This window comes from Mobula birostris, chromosome 1 (assembly GCF_030028105.1).
Source record: "Mobula birostris isolate sMobBir1 chromosome 1, sMobBir1.hap1, whole genome shotgun sequence".
NCBI classification, from domain to species: domain Eukaryota; kingdom Metazoa; phylum Chordata; class Chondrichthyes; order Myliobatiformes; family Myliobatidae; genus Mobula; species Mobula birostris.
Window position 1 is genome coordinate 203,902,760 of NC_092370.1, and position 17,466 is coordinate 203,920,225.

At 39.1% G+C, this 17,466-nt stretch overlaps 1 protein-coding gene across 2 annotated transcripts in view; it reads left to right on the forward strand.

Annotated features, from left to right (window-relative positions):
* The window catches only part of sos2 (son of sevenless homolog 2 (Drosophila)), a 114,137-nt gene that overhangs the window by 58,780 nt on the left and 37,891 nt on the right, over positions 1-17,466 (forward strand). For both annotated transcript variants that reach the window (XM_072269379.1, XM_072269389.1), the window contains exons 6-8: positions 557-700; positions 3,782-3,892; positions 9,133-9,231. In XM_072269379.1, coding sequence (XP_072125480.1) covers positions 557-700; positions 3,782-3,892; positions 9,133-9,231 — 354 coding nt within the window. The remainder of the gene's footprint in view (positions 1-556; positions 701-3,781; positions 3,893-9,132; positions 9,232-17,466) is intronic.

Consider the following 17,466-nt stretch of genomic DNA (forward strand, 5'->3'; position numbering starts at 1 on the left):
AATCAATGTTAGGTGAGTTGTTTAAATATTTGACACCTTTCATATCATTTCAATATTTCTGGAATGATTAAGTAAACACATGTTTAAAAGAAACACAAATATATATCTGCTTTCCCCTGAAAGAATACTGTTTTTGGATTTTACCGTCCTTGAGAGAGATTACTTTGAAAATTTACATTGGAATTCAAAAGTAGCGAAGGCAATACCAACAGTAGAATTCTGCAGACTGTAAGGCAATATGTGGTGAAATGCATTTCAGTGCCTTTGATTTCCTGCACAGAAGATTTATGATCTGTGTTGTGAAAATAGCTTCTGAGTATCAATTATATGCCTTTCCACTGGAAGAAAGAAAAATCGAAGGAGATGCTATTCACAGTCACCATTCAATACTTTCCATAATCTGATTGGAATTATGGCTAAGCTGAGAACTGAGTTGGAAGAGTATGATTAATCACTATTATCTTACTCGCAACCAATGATATTTTGTGTAGAAACCTACCAGACCCAAAGGTTAAATGTGCAAGTGATCTTAAGTTTGTGCATTGTTTCTTAATAGGACATTGATGTGATCTTCAGTAACATCTTGGATATTCATGAACTGACTGTGAAGCTGTTGGGTTTAATGGAGGATACTGTTGAGATGACGGATGAAAGCAGCCCTCATCCATTAGTTGGAAGCTGCTTTGAAGATCTGGCAGAGGTATTTCATGATAGTGATTTGTATGTGGCCAGATAGTTTTAAACTGTAAGGTCCTCAACGTCAAAGTAAAGCCATTTAGGATTTTTGAAAGTCTTAATTGTTCCCATATGGCTTGTATGCTGGTAATCACCCACAATGTTCACAGCTTGTGTGTTTTGCCTTCTCAGCATTCCTAAAATTAAATATCCCTGATCCCATTCTTGGGATTCAGCAAGAAGTCACAATATGGTTGCATCAATTTTGCTTCTCTGTTTTTTTTTGTCTTTTGTGAGCCATACTGGTAACTTTTCATGGCCTCGTAGTGCATGTTGAATAAATAATTTTCTCTTCATTGTTTTGATACTCAGCGAGTATCTAGTTTATTATTAACTAGTATATGTTTTATAAGAAAATGTATTTGCTGCTTTGCGAATCATTGCAGGAATGAATTAACATTATGCTCCTCTGTAACATAAAATGTTTTATAGTGGATCAATAATTTTAAAGCAGAAAATTTATAAGATACACATTTTACAAATAACATTTACCTATTGATTTATTTCCACGTGGTAACTTTCAATACATTTTAAATCCTGAACTGAATGGCTGTCAGCTAATGACCATTTCATTAATTATCAAAATCCTAGTGTGTATATATAGCTTATTGTTGCTCTATTTGTTTTTAAAAATGCAGCTTTTTTTTAAGGGGTGTGATTGTTTAACATGTGGAGTTTTTAACCATGCCATAGTTGGTACTGTAGGGAAGTGTAGGTTGAAGTCAAAGGGCTGGAAGTAACAGATCTTTCATTTTAAGTTTTTAAAAAAAATTATGGTAAGTGTTAAAATGTGAATTGCTTCATGTTTACTTTGTAAGCAAAATGAAGAGAATAGAGCATTTCTTAAATGATAGATTTTGGTATTGGGAAAGAAAGATATTGTAAGTCAGACATATTGACGGTCGACCAGTTGAGCTATAAAATTGAGCGTGTTCTAGGATATAACATCTGCTGAGCAAATGTACTTTTCCTTAATTGGTTACCTGATTAGGAGATAAACTCTACATAACATGTAAATTGAGAGTAATTTATAAGATATGTTTGAGACTCTGCTGAGTTAAATTATTATTGAGCCCTAATATATAGTGAGCCAATATCAGCTTCCTTTTACCCTGAACTGTCTTTTCACAATTGTAAACTTTTCTATTACGTGACTCTAATCTGCTTTGACAACAAAACTGACACCTCTGTTGATTTGTATTTCTTGATTAAGGTGCTGGTTCAGTTGAAGTGCCGTTAATTAATTTGGGTCAATTTATTAAATTATATGCGTTCTATCTGTAGAACAAACGCACAAAGAAAAGAATTGAAATTGGACTTTGGGTATAGAAAAATGAAAAAGCACGTGGAGTATGTATGCTCATCAAAGACTTCTGGGCTGAAGTCAGAATCACAATCAATCAGGATCAGGTTTAATATCACTGACATATGTTGTGAAATTTGTTTTATGGCAGCAGTACAGTGTAATACATAATACAAAGAAACTATAAATTACAATAAAAAAATACAGTGGATTCTGGCGAATTGGGGACATATCAGGACCAGTACATGAAAAAATAGGTAGTGTTCATGGTTTAACTGTCCATTCAAAAATCTTATGTCAAAGGGGAAGAAGCTGTTCCTAAAATGTTGAGTGTGTGTCTTCAAGTTCCTTGATGGTACTGGTGAGAGGGTACATCCTGGGTGATGAGGGTCCTTCATGAATGAATGCAGCCTTTTGAAGATGTCCTCGATACTGGGGAGGCTAGTGCCCATGATGGAAATAGCTGAATGTGCACTTTTTGCAGCTTTTTCTGATCCTGTGCAGTTGTCCCCTCCGTACCAGATAGTCATGCAATCAGTTAGAGTACTCTCCACAGTGGTGGTTGTCTCTTGTGTTGGACAATAACAGGAGTCCTGTGTGGGGGAGGTTTTAATGTGGAAAAGCCATTGCAGTGGGACTGTTCCACTATCTTGACCTCAGAAGTCTGGGTTTAGTGCACAAACAAGTGTCACAGACTGGGGTCTTAGTTGCACAGGAAGACCATGGTGTTTTCTGTGCCTTTTCATGCCCTTCAATCTCCAAAAAGTGTTACAGTACTGCCTTTCTCACTATTGGATCTCACTGAAGATCTCGTCTGCCTGGTCCACTGGAGCTGACTTCACAAGCTAGGACAGACGTATCCCTATCTCACCAGAGGTGCTTTCCCTCCATGGACACCCCATACAACCTATTGTAGATCTGTAGAAGTATGCTAGTGTTTGGTGGTATACCAAGTTCCCTCAAACTCCTAAAGAAGTGTCATGCTGTCATGCCTTCTTTGTAATTGCATCAATATATTGGGCCCAGGATAGATCCTCAGAGATGTTGACGCTCAGCAACTTGAAACTGCTTACCGCTTCCACTGCTGATCCCTCAGTGCGGACTGATGACTGTTCTCTTGACTTCCCCTTCCTGAAGCCCACAATCAGTTCCTTGGTCTTAGTGACATTGTATGCAAGGTTGTTGTTACAACACCAATCAACCAGCTGATCTACCTCACTCCTGTACACGAGTCCTGATGAAGGATCTCAGCCCGAAACATTGACTCTTTATTCCTTTCCATAGATGCTGCCTAACCTTCTGAGTTCCTCCAGCATTTTGTATGTGTTGCTCTGAATTTGCAACATCTGCAGATTCTCTTGTGTGTTATGAACTGTACAATCATAATGTTTCTGAGAACTGTCCTATAATTCATTGTACTGTTAGGGTCAAAATGTAGCTGGCAATTGTGTGTTTTCTAGAAACATTGGCACTAGTGAATTCCGAGGGCATGGTAATTTTTACCAAACTCTGTGGAGGGATATGATAGAAGTTGCATCACTAGTTTTTTACTGTTTTGCAGTTGGCTCAGTGAACTTTCAGAGGCTTATCAGATCTTGAGGAATTATACGTTCAGGATATGAACAGACTGTCCTTATTAATAAAGAGCATGTTTCCTGCCGTCTCCTTGCAACTAAATAGGTAATGAACAAAATCATGTAATAAGAAAAATGGAAAAAAATTCAACTTTTTCTTTTTGCATAGGAGCAAGTATTTGACCCATATGAAGTGTGTGCACAAGACATTCTTTCACCACATTTTCATGAGTACTTCAATAATTTGATGTCCCGGTCACCTGTAGCCTTTTACTTTCAGGTGAGTTTTGTTTTGCTTTTGTTCATCTACAATATACATCTGTTTTGCAATGGAAATCGATGTGAGACAGAATTAACAAAGAGAAGAAGTAATTAAAATTAACAGCTAAATTGTGAAATAAATTTCAAAAATTGATGTTCCAAAGGAAGAGACCCACATGTGCACAAACTGGCCAATTTAGATATTCATGCTGTATCACAGTGATTTACTGCTGAAGTTGTTGTCAAGATTAATTGTAAAACGTGAAGTATGTTTGAAATTGTTTCATCTTCAAAGTTTTGCTTTTCAGTGCCTTTTTAAAAAGTAATTATGCTTACATATGCTTCTACATAATCACTAACTTTGAGAACTGGCTTGAGCTTTGTTCTGACTTGGTTATGTTTGTATGTGTAATGAAAACAAATAATGGGAATATTCATAGGTCCGGCTGCATCGGTGGGGAGAGAAACAGAGTCAATGTTTTAGATCAATGACCTTCCATTAGACCAGTCACCAGAAAGGGTAACAATTGCTACCTGACTTGTTAAGTATTTATATATGTTTTTAGCTTTACATTCCTGGAATCTGCAGTATTTTTGCTAAGGTGCATGTAGATTTTAAAATCCCTTTTGAGAATTGAGACTATTACACTTCATAATAGTTTGTGCTTCAAGTTCCTGGGCATAAGGATCTCTGAGGATCTGACCTGGTCCCAACATATTGAAGTAGTTATAAAGAAGGCAAGACAGCAGCTATACTTTATTAGGAGTTTGAAAAGATTTGGCATGTCAACAGATACACTCAAAAACCCCCATAGCTATACCATGGAGAGCATTCTGACAGGCTGCATCACTGTCTGGTATGGAGGGGCTACTGCACAGGGCACAGGACCGAAAGAAGCTGCAGAAGGTTGTAAATCTAGTCAACTCCATCTTGGGTACTAGCTTACAAAGTATCCAGGATATCTTTAGGAAGCGGTGTCTCAGAAAGGCAGTGACCATTATTAAGGACCTCCAGCACCCAGGGCATGTCCTTTTCTCACTGTTTCCATCAGGTAGGAGGTACAGAAGCCTGAAGGCACACACTCAGCAATTCAGGAACAGCTTCTTCCTCTCTGCCATTCAATTCCTAAATGGACATTGAATCTTTGGACACTACCTCACCTTTTTTTTAATATACAGTATTTCTGTTTTTGCACATTTAAAAAAAAATCAATTCAATATATGTAATTGATTTACTTGTTTATTTTTTTTATTTATTTTTTCCTCCGCTATATTATGTATTGCATTGAACTGTGGCTAATAAGTTAGCAAGTTTCACGTCACATGCTGGTGATAATAAACCTGATTCTGGTTTTTAAATTAGCAGCTTTCAAAACTGCCCCTATAATTTTAAGGTTAAATCCAGGGTCTTTTGGTATTAGATTTTGAAATGTATTTTTTATTTCACTGTCCATGAATATTTACAATTGGTAGGAATTTACTGAAATTAGAGGCTAACTTCTACACATAAATCCTGGTGTTTTAAATAGCGGTGAAGTTGATTAGGTTAAATGGGTGATGGAAGTCCATGTCCATAAGTACTAAATTCTCAAAAGAATGCCTTAGTAAACTGAGAAGGTCTTAATTTAACTTATCAGGAATACCTTACTAAATCTCAGAAGAACATCTTAATAAGTTGAGCAAAAAAAATTATAAACTCACGCTGTTGAAATAATGCATTACTGAAGGTCATCAAAGCATTAAGAGGAGAGTTATTCACTGAAAGTATAAGGATGCTGAATATTTGAGGTGATTTTTGAATTTAGGAGTAGGAGGAATGTCCATGGTATTTATTAAATAAATAGTTTTACAAAGGGAGGATAAAGTAAGGCATGAAACTGAGACCAATAATTAAATTATAAGCTGTTTTTGCATTATGGTGAAATGAGATGAGCCTAACAGCACATTCGAATGCACTATTCAATATCTGGATGGACTTAGTTTTTATAAATAGCTTAACCATTTTGACCTGGTTATCAGATGTAGTTTCTTGGCATGGAAAGGTTTGGGAAAGAAAGATTCAATGGACTTAATTTTTTATGAGTTCATATATGCCATCTATTCTAAAAGCTGCAAGTCATTGATTTTAAGGAAACTGCTCACTTAGTTATGTTGATCCAGTTGAGAAGAGACAGGCTTACATATCGTAAGCTTTATTAAAAACTGGTCAAAGTTTCTCAGAAACAAACATGACTGTGTGCATCAAGTGTGAAGGCACAGTATGGTGTATCAAGAAGGTCTATTCATTTGTATTTAATTGCCAAGCAATACATTTTTGCTTGCAATATAAACTGAAGAACACAATTTTAAATGGGTACAGGAACAGAGAAAACTAACAATATACTGTATTGGTTGATTAGTTGAAATTGGCAGGACCGGCTGGGAAAGGAGCTAAGAGTATACAATCATTGGCTTTTATAAATACACTGGTAGGGTTCAAGAGCAAGAAAGTCAATGATAAACCTTTTATAAAATATGTTTACCAGAACAGGAACATTATATCCACGTCAGGGTGCAATAGTTTAGAATGGATGTGAGAAGCTCCAAGAATGTGCGGAAGATATGTAATATATTGCCTCCAGAAAAGAGAGACTTCAGTTGTGTGGCTATCCAACATTGTTGCAGTACAAAGTCTGGAGATTGTTCTTGGTTGCTAAGGAAATGTCTGATAGAACAATTTATATTCAGGAAGGGTAATATCAGAAATTCTTTCCATTTGAGGATTGGTTAAGAATAAATGTAATTGGAAAAAGACCATAAGTGACATGAAGAAAAACTTTTATTCAGCAAGTATTTAGGGTCTGGAATGGACTGCTCATCTGGATAGTGAGGTTAATTTAGTTGTGGCATCCAAAAGGAAACTGGATAAGTATTCTGAAGAAAAACAATTATTAGACTATATAGAGACAACAGGGAAACAGGACTGGTTAACTTTTATTCAGAGTTAGTGCTGTGACCTCCTGTGCTACGCAACCTTCGTGATCCTATATGTGCAAAGTTTCCACTATGCTCTGTAGTCCTATTTGAGTTTCTATTCACATTGGCCAGACTAGACGTTAAAGTATTCCTACAGAATCTGAAAAAAATCATGTGTTTCACAATCTAATATTATACAGTTTGACCTTGTACAGGAATGATGTTGGATATCTTGTAACTATTTGTGGTTCTTTCTGGAATCTGAGTCTGAATTTATTTTCAGAAGGCCTTTGACAAGGTGCCACACATGAGGCTACTTAACAAGATAAGAGCCCATGGAATTACGGGAAAGTTACATACGTGGATAGAGCATTGGCTGATTGGCAGGAAACAGAGTGGGAATAAAGGGATCCTATTCTGGTTGGCTGCCGGTTACCAGTGGTGTTCCACAGGGGTCTGTGTTGTGGCTGCTTCTTTTTACATTGTACATCAATGATCTGGATTATGGAATAGATGGCTTTGTGGCTAAGTTTGCTGACGATACGAAGATAGGTGGGGGGCCGGTAGTGCTGAGGAAATGGAGAGTCTGCAGAGAGACTTGGATAGATTGGAAGAATGGGCAAAGAAGTGGCAAATGAAATACAATGTTGGAAAGTGTATGGTTAGGCACTTTGGCAGAAGAAATAAACGGGCAGACTATTATTTAAATGGGGAAAGAATTCAAAGTTCTGAGATGCAAAGGGACTTGGGAGTCCTCGTACAGGATACCCTTAAGGTTAACCTCCAGGTTGAGTTGGTAGTGAAGAAGGTGAATGCAATGTTGGCATTCGTTTCTAGAGGAATAGAGTATAGGAGCAGGGATGTGATGTTGAGGCTCTATAAGGCACTGGTGAGACCTTACTTGGAGTACTGTGGGCAGTTTTGGTCTCCTTATTTAAGAAAGGATGTGTTGACGTTGGAGAGAGTACAGAGAAGATTCACTAGAATGATTCCAGGAATGAGAGGGTTAACATATGAGGAACGTTTGTCTGCTCTTGGACTGTATTCCTTGGAGTTTAGAAGAATGAGGGGAGACCTCATAGAAACATTTCGAATGTTGAAAGGCATGGACAGAGTGGATATGGCAAAGTTGTTTCCCATGATGGGAGAGTCTAGTACGAGAGGGCATGACTTAAGGATTGAAGGGCACCCATTCAGAACAGAAATGCAAAGAAATTTTTTTAGTCAGAGGGTGGTGAATCTATGGAATTTGTTGCCACGGGCAGCAGTGGAGGCCAAGTCATTGGATGTATTTAAGGCAGAGATTGATAGGGATCTGAGTAGCTGGGGCATCAAAGGTTATGGTGAGAAGGCGGGGGAGTGGGACTAAATAGGAGAATGGATCAGCTCATGATAAAATGGCGGAGCAGACTTGATGGGCCAAATGGCCGACTTCTGCTCCTTTGTCTTATGGTCTTGTCTTAATTGTTAAGTGAACAACAATCCGTCTTCACTGCTCCAGTGAGGATCAACACTTGTGATAACTTGTATCCTGACTCCTGATCTTTGTAGTTAAGTTGAATTGAATTTTTTTTCATAAGAAGATTATTTCCTACAAGCTATATAATCTGTGAAGAAACCCTTCCTATCAACAAAAGCCATCCCCTCCTAAAAGCAAAAACAAAAGAAAATCTGCAGATACTGAAACCCTTCTAAAAGCAATCTGGTCACGTTGCTGCATGGGCAAAATAACCCTTAAGGTCTTTTTTTTTCTTCTGAAATAAACACTGAATTATCTTTATACTGCAAAACACTTCTAACTTTCTTTTTAAAAAATGTCTCTTGCTATGATCTTGCAGTTAGAAGTGCAAACTTTTGTAGCTTTTATTTGTTGGTGAGGACCAGAGATCAATATAGTTGCATTTTTAAACTTGATTGCTCTAGACTTGCTAGCAAAAGTAATCTATTGATTTCCTGTCCCTTTATAGAAGGCTAACATTATAAGTGATGCATTGACTTCATACTTTGCTCCACTTAACTTGCTGTTTTCTTTATGATTGACTATCTTTTGCAGTGAGATTACCTAAATAACTTTCCATTTTAATAAGCAGTTAAAGGGCATAAAGGTGAAAGGAGATCTTAATTTAATTGCACTCTTATTGTAGGTGTATCAGAATCTACTATCAATCATTATGAAATGATTATGGTTCAATTCATAGGTTTATGCTTGTTATGTGGCTTCGAGGTTCTTTATGATGTTTACAATCTAATGAAGTAATTCATAGAGCAAGCCATTGCTAATAAATTATAAATCTTGCTTTCTAGTCTATTGCTGAAGGATTTAAAGAAGCTGTTCAATATGTACTTCCACAACTACTTTTAGTCCCAATTTATCATTGCTTGCATTACTTCGATCTGTTGCAGGTAAGATGTTTCTGTTGTTAAACTGAGGTGAATTACTACAAAATTACAAAATGATTAATTCCCTCTCACTAAGATCCTTACTAAATTGATCAAGTGGAAAATAATTTTCAGCCATGTACTGTGATATTACTTGTAATGTGAAGTTTTGCCTTTTCATGAATATTCATAATTTGTGCTCAAGTTTAAAATGACCTCCAAAGATCATTAAGCAGTGCTGCCATCTTGTGACAGGCTACTGTGTTGCTGATGTAACTTGATTTTTCTAAAAATAAAAATTGGGTAAGTTTGGCTACACAAAACTATATATATCTGGTGTCCTTCAACAGGAGAACTGTAACTCATCACCATCTGTAATCACTTGGAATAGCATGTCTATGTCTTATGCCATTACTGTCAAACATGGGGGGCTAACGCTACTTCAGATGGGTGTGTGGAAGAGTGTCCCAGGAGCAGCATTAGGTGCAATTAAAAAGGAGGTAACAAGGTGAAACCACAATGCATGAATGCCAGCAGCAGAAAGAACATAAGAAGAAAATATAATGTGTAACTATTAGCACTTTCGCCTTGCGGTATGATTCCTAATAATGGTTTTAATTTCTCCTCTTCCCCCCCCCCCTTCCTTTCCCTGTATTTTAAATTTTTTATCTCTAATGTTGCCCCCTTTTGGTAATAACCTATTGAGCTGAAACATTCACTCATTCTCTTGCCGCAAATAGTGCTTGAGCTGCTGAGTACTTATAGAGCAGTTTATTGCTTTTCCGTTCTGATTTTATTTCAAATTTTCAGCATCTGCCATTTTTTCCCCCACTTTCCTGACTGGAAATGAGTTATTGTTGATACATTTTACTGCGTTATAAGATACTTGTCAGGCTGCAATGATCATCCCTGGGATGCAAACTTAGATTTTCCCACGCAGGCTCACAAAGGAGGCCATTTATTTCATACTGTTGACACCAAAATTGAAAGCATGGAAAACCATGCAAAGACATTGAAAGATAATCAGCTGGCAAGGATGATATGAAATCTGGGTAAGAGAGAGGCAGTCTGTTCTGTGGAGGGATTTTACTTTTGGTCTTCCAGAAAGGACTCTGTGGGAGTCAAGAATACAATGTGAAACTTTTTAAGGAAGAAACAGGCAAGCAGACTGAAGTAGTATACCCAAACAACAGGAATTCTGCAGATGCTGGAAATTCAAGCAACACACATCAAAGTTGCTGGTGAACGCAGCAGGTCAGGCAGCATCTGTAGGAAGAGGTGCAGTCGATGTTTCAGGCCGAGACCCTTCGTCAATCCTGACGAAGGGTCTCGGCCTGAAACATCGACTGCACCTCTTCCTACAGATGCTGCCTGACCTGCTGCGTTCACCAGCAACTTTGATGAAGTAGTATACCCTATCAGTTTTCAGTGTATGTGAATACTTTCACAGGGCCAGTGACTTTAGAGAGGACACAAAATATATTTCAATGCCTAAGTTATAGTTCAAAGTAAATTTTAAAGTTTGAAGTAAATTTATTGTCAGAGAACATGTACGTCACCAAATACAACCCCGAGATTCTTTTTCTTGCTGGCATACACAGTAGATCCAAGAGGGACAATAGGATCAATGAAAGATCACACCCAACAAGACAGACAAGCAACCAATGTGCAAAATAAACAGCAAACTGCACAACTACAAAAGAGAATAAATAACGATGATGATAAATAAGCAATAAATATTGAGAACATGAGAAGGAGAGTCTTTGAGAGTGAATCCGTAGGTTGTGGAACAGTTCAGTGATAGGGCAAGCGAAGTTATCCTCTCTGGTTAAGGGGTAGTAACTGTTCCTGAACCTAGTGGTTTGGTTCCTGAGGCTCCTGTATGACAGCAATAAGAAGAGATCTTTGAAGCTCAAGCAATTCTTTCCTATTTTCCTAACTGGTGGTAGGCAGATGTAAATCTTCATTGTTGCAAATATAAAGCTAAATGAAAAAGCTGCTTTGTTGCAGCTTCTGTGTCTGAACTCTACATAATTCTGTTCATAATTCAGTACTGTCAAACAACCATGCATTTAGGCTTGATGGGGGCCATTTTTAAGTTGGAGCAGTAAACCTTTGCCCTCTTGTCTCCTCCCTATTCTTTCTCCATACTGTTTATTCTACTTATCCATTTCCATCTTTGCAAAACTTGAGTTACAGAGGAATGACCTCGTCTGCTTCAGTGGAATGTTGAGGGATTTGCATGCAGTAGAATATTAGCAGGACAGTCCAAGATTCACTAAGCATTCCTGACACAGGTTACTCAGATGATTCTTTATACTTTATACTTTATTGTTGCCAAACAATTGATACTAAAACGTACAATCATCACAACGATATTTGATTCTGCGCTTCCCGCTCCCTGGATTACAAATCGATAGTAAATATTAAAAATTTAAATTATAAATCATAAATAGAAAAATAGAAAGTAAGGTAGTGCAAAAAAACCGAGAGGCAAGTCCAGATATTTGGAGGGTACGGCCCCGATCCGGGTCAGGATTCGTTCAGCAGTCTTATCACAGTTGGAAAGAAGCTGTTTCCAAAACTGGATGTACGAGTCTTCAAGCTCCTGAGCCTTCTCCTGGAGGGAAGAGGGACGAAAAGTGTGTTGGCTGGGTGGGTTGTGTCCTTGATTATCCTGGCAGCACTGCTCCGACAGTGTGCGGTGTAAAGTGAGTCCAAGGATGGAAGGCTGATTGTGAAGTGCCAACATCACCATGTCAGTAGTATTCCAGTAATAAATGTAATGCACCAATGTGGGGAAACATTAATCTTCGTAATAAACGGTGGATTAAGGTTTGATACAAAATCGGTGTTCAGAATCTGAGATGTTTAGTATCATTATCCAACCCACTTCTAGAAATGGATGTTACTGCTTTTCCAACAGATGCTCTTGTGACACTGGCCTTTCAGTGCTCTGCATCCTTAGATTCACAGAATGCTAACCTAGGAAGATAAAATGTACTGCTGGGTGGTAAATTGGAGTTAAAGCTGAAAGTGTCAGGGAAAGGAGAGGAGCTCCAAGAAAATCAGCATTAACCATCGGAGAGGAGGAAGTGGAGGGGTGGGCAGGCGAGTTGAAGTGCTTGACTTGACTGGCAGAGCAGGGACTGGAATGTGTATTTATTAATGTAGGTGGTTGCCAGATTATTAGTTATTAATGGAGGTGGTTGCCAAATCATTAGTTATGGAAGCTCAGGTCTCTGCACTTTTCGTTTACCTCTGACTTGTAGTATTACTAGAAATATCAGATACAAATCACACTCAATTTGTATTCCTTGTGTTAGAAATTGGGTGGTGTTTTTTTTTTGGCATTCTTCTGGGACAAAAAAAAGCCACACTTGTTTAATTTGCCTCCAGGAAAAATCTATTTTCTTCTGGCCCTATCCAGCAGAGTTTACTTTGATGGCTTGGCTATTGAAAGAGTAATAGCTAATGAGATGTGTAGCTTTTGATAATGGAGCCTCAGTCGATACAAAATACAACCCTTGACCAGTTTGCCTTTACTATCAGAGTCCTGGAGAAAATTAGGTGCACACAGCATAATCTGGTCTGTATTTAGATTTTAAATCCCTCTGCTGTACAAGTTTCTCTCGGTTTTATTTTACAATACTTAGCCCCTGAGTGTTTGCTGCCTTGATTGTTTTGTAAGGCAAAGTACAAATGCAAGAAACTTTGTGAATCACAGACATATTGTGGTTGGAGGGAGGATGTCATAGGAGGGTTTGCTGCTTGGCCTCGACTGTCTTTTTTTGTAGGTAGTCAGGTTACACATGGATAATAACCAGCAATGAGTTACAGGAGTAGCCATATATACTTGGAAACAAATTTATTATGGAATGGTATTTTCTTTTACATCAATCAATAAGTGTAGTCAGATCAACGATATAGTTGCTCAGTATTTAGTAATTTGTTAATAAATGGAAGCAGCAATATTTATTGTCTTCCGATAGTACATACATAAAAACAACTGAAACAACATTCCTGTGGACCACAGTTCCCCCACAATACATGTATCACACCCAGCTGATAAACCAAAATATTATGCTATAAATAGTTAATAAAATGTTCAAATTACATGTATTAAAGCACAGCATAGGTAAACAGTACAGTGAACAGCTCACTGTCTTTGTGATGAGACCTCAGAGGTGACAGGGTATTCATTAGTCTCAGAGCCTGAGGGAAGAAGCTGTTACCCAAGCTCGCGGTCGTAGTCCTGATGCTGGTGTTCTTTTTCCTGACGGTAGTGGATCAGAAGGATTGTGGGATGAGTGGTGGGGATCTTCAACAATGCTTTGGGCCCTTCGTCTGCAATGTTCCCCGTAAATGTCACAAACAGAGGGGAAGGAGACCCCAATATTCCTCCTGGTGGATAGTAAAAATCGCCGAGGAGTGTTGGGGTCCTCTTCCTCTCCATTTGTGACATCTATGGGGAGTATTACTGTAGTCTTGAGGTCCGAAGCCTTGCAGCTTCTGTACCACACAGTGATACAGCCAGACAGGACACACTCAAAGGCGTTCCTGTAGAAAGTTGTTAGAATCAGGGCGGGGTGCTTGAACGCCTCAATTTCTTCAGAAAGCGTTGGTGCTGTTGTGCCTTCTTGACTAGTGAGATGGTGTTGTAGATCCAGATTAAATCATCTGTTTTGGGCACACAAAGGAACTTCGCTCTCTCTCAATGGCAGAGCCATTGATGTGCAATGGAGAATGGTCAACCTGAGCTGCTTTGAAATCCACAGTCATCTCCCTTGTCGTGTCCAGGTTGAAACTCAGGTTGTTGTTCTCACACCATTTGACAAGCCTCCCTACCTCCTCACTCTGTGCTGACTCATCATTGTTGCTGATGAGGCCAACCACTGTAATAGCATCAGCAAACTTAAAGATGCGGATCTGACAGTGCAGTCGTGAGTCAGCAATGTGAACAGCAGTGGGCTGAGTACAAAGCGGTGGGACGGGCAGCAGTGGTTATATCTTTGTGGTGACAATGACATGGATTTCAGCAGTACTTGGGTTGGAGCAGGGCTCAAGTTGGATAATGTAAAGAAGCATGGCACCCAACTCCATTCATTGAAGCTCAGTCAGAAATTCTTTTTACTTCAGTTCAGAGGGAGAGATTGTAATGATGTTAGTGATGAGGTCACAAAAGATCCATAGAGTCATAGAACACTATAGCACAGAAACTCTCTTCAGCCCATCTAGTCAGTACCAAACTACTAATCTGCCCTCATCAACCTGCACCTGGACTATAGCTCCATTCCCCTATCATCCATGTAGCTAGCTAAATTTCTCATAAATGTTGAAATCAAACATGAAACCATCACTTCTGCTGGTGGCTCATTCCGCACTCTCGCCATCTTCTGAGTGAAGAAGTTCTTCTTCATGTTCCTCTTAAACAGTTTACTTTGCACCCTTACTCATGACTTCTAGTCTCACCCAACTTCAGTGGAAAAAGCCTTCTTGTATTTACCGTATCTATACACCTCATAATTTTGCACACCTGTATCAAATCTGTCAGTCTCGTATGCTCCAGGGAATGAAGTCCTGACTTACTTGCCTTTCCCAATAATTCAGATCCTCAAGTCCTGGCAACATCATTGTAAATTTTCTCTGCACTCTTTAAATTTTATTGATATCTTTCCTGTAGGTAAGTGACTAGAACTACACATAATACTCTAAATTAGGCCTCATCAACATCTTGTACAATTTCAGCGTAACATCCCAACTGCTGTTCTCTATGCTTTGATTTATGAAGGCCAAAGTGCCAAAAGCTTTCTACGACCCTATTTACTTTTTGACACTACTTTCATGGAATTATGAATCTGTATTTCCAGATTCCTCTGTTCTGCCACACTTCTCGGTGGCCGACCCATCACCTTGCAAGTCCTACCCTGGTTTGTCCTTCCAAAGTGTAACACCTTGTGCTTATCCGTGTTAAATTCCAGCTGGTCCAGATCCCACTGCGAGCTTTGGTCTTCCTCGCTATTTACTGCACTCTCTTGGTGTCATCCACAAATTTGCCGATCCAATTTACCATATTATCAAAGTTCAAAGTACATTTATTATCACACTCTGTATAAATTATACAATCTTGAAATTCATCTCCTAACAGGCAGCCACGAAACAAAGAAACCTAAAAGGACCCAAATTTTTAAAAAAGGACAGTCGAACACCCAATGTGCAGAGAGGGGAAAAAACACATCATTCAAACAGTAACAGCAAGCAAATAGCGTTCTGAGTTTAAGTCTGTAAAGAGAGTCCCATAGTTCAGCGCAGAGCAGCAAACTGAATCAGTTTGTCCCTTGCCTGGGGCCCAACACCATGACCTTTTCAATCTGGCCCGGTGCCTAAATCATCGTACAAACATAGAGTTCAATTGCCTCTACGCCCTGGGGCCAGGACCCCACCACCTCAATTTGCCTGTGGCTGTCCTTTTCGATTTGGCCCAGCACTTAAATCTCCGTCTAAACGTAGAGTTCAGCTGCTCCGATCCGCTCTGGTGCCTGGTATTATCATTCAGATCATTGATATAGCTGACAAACAACAATGGACCCAGTACCGATCCATGTGGCACTCCACTAGTCGTGGGCCTCCAGTTAGAGATACAGTCATCTACCCCTCTGTGGCTTCTCCCATGAAGCCAATGTCCGAAACAACTTAATGCCTCATCCTGATTGCCAAGCGATTGAATATTCACTAACTTCCAACGTGGGATCTTGTCAAAGGCCTTGCTAGAATTCATGTGGACAACATCACTGCCTTTATCAACTTTCTTGATAACTTCCTCAAACTCTAGGATTGGTTAGACATCTACAAAGTTATCTTGACTCTTCCTAATTAGACCCTGTCTATCCAAATACTTGTATATCTGAACCCTTAGAACACCTTCCAATAATTTCCCACCAGTGATGTCAGGCTCTCACTGGCCTGTAAATTCCTGGCTTATTTTTGAGCTTTTCTTAAACTCTGGAACAACATTAGCTTTCTTCCAATCCTCCAGCATCTCACCTGTTGCTAAGAACGTTTTAAATATTTCTGCTTGCGTCCCTGCACTCTCTGCACTAGTCTCCTGTGGGGTCCGAGGGAACACCTTGTCAGGTCCTGGGGATTTATCCACCTTAATTTGACACAAGACAGTAAATTCCTCCTCTCTGTAATCTGAATACTCTACATGACATCAAAGCTGCTTTGACTTACTCCAGTGGACTCTGTCCGATTCCCGAGTAAATACAGATGCAAAGTAGTAATTTAAGATCTCCCCCCTTCTCATTTGGCTCTATGCATAGATGTCCACTCTGATCTTCGAGAGGACCAGTTTGATCCTTTGCAATCCTTTTGCTCTTAATGTATTTGTAGAAACCCTTGGGATTTTCCTTCACCTTGCCTGCTAGAGCAACCCCATGCTTTCTTTTAGCCCTATTGATTTCCTTAAGTGTTCTCTTGTGTTTTTTTTTTATACTCCTCAAGCATCTCATTTGTTCCTTCCAGCGTATACCTGCTATGTATCACCTTCTTCTTAACCAGGGCCTTAGTATCTCTCAAACCAATGTTCCATATGTTCTTGGCTTTTATTCTGATAGCTCTGTACTGTCAAAATTTCATCCTTGAAGACCTGCCACTTACTAAGTACACATTTGCCAGAAAACAACCTGTTCCAATCCACAATTGCCAAATCCTTTCTGACACCATCAAAATTGACCTTTCTCCAATTTATAATCTCAACCTGAGAACGAAACCGATCCCTCTCTATAATTATATTGAAGCTATTGGTATCGCAATCACTGGACGCAAAGTATTTCCTCTACACCAGGGGTCCCCAAACTGGGGTCCAGAGATCGCTTGGTTAGTGGCAGTGGTCCATAATGCAAAAACAGTTGGGAACCCCTGCCATACACAAATTTCTGTCACCTGCCCTATGTTGTTCCCTAATATGAGATCTAGTACTGAGTTCCCTGTAGTTGGGACCTCTTTGTATTGATTAAGGAAAGTTTCCTAAACGCATTTGACAAACTCTTTCCAATCCAGCCCTTTTACAGTATAGGAATCCTAATCAATATGTGGAAAGGTAAAATCACCTACGACCACAACCTTGTGTTTTGTAACAATCTGCAGTCTCTACAAATCTGTTTCTCTAAACTCCACTGACTATTGGGGGTGGGGGTCTATAATATAATCCCATTAACATGGTCATTCCTTTCTTATTCCGCAGTTCCACCCATGACG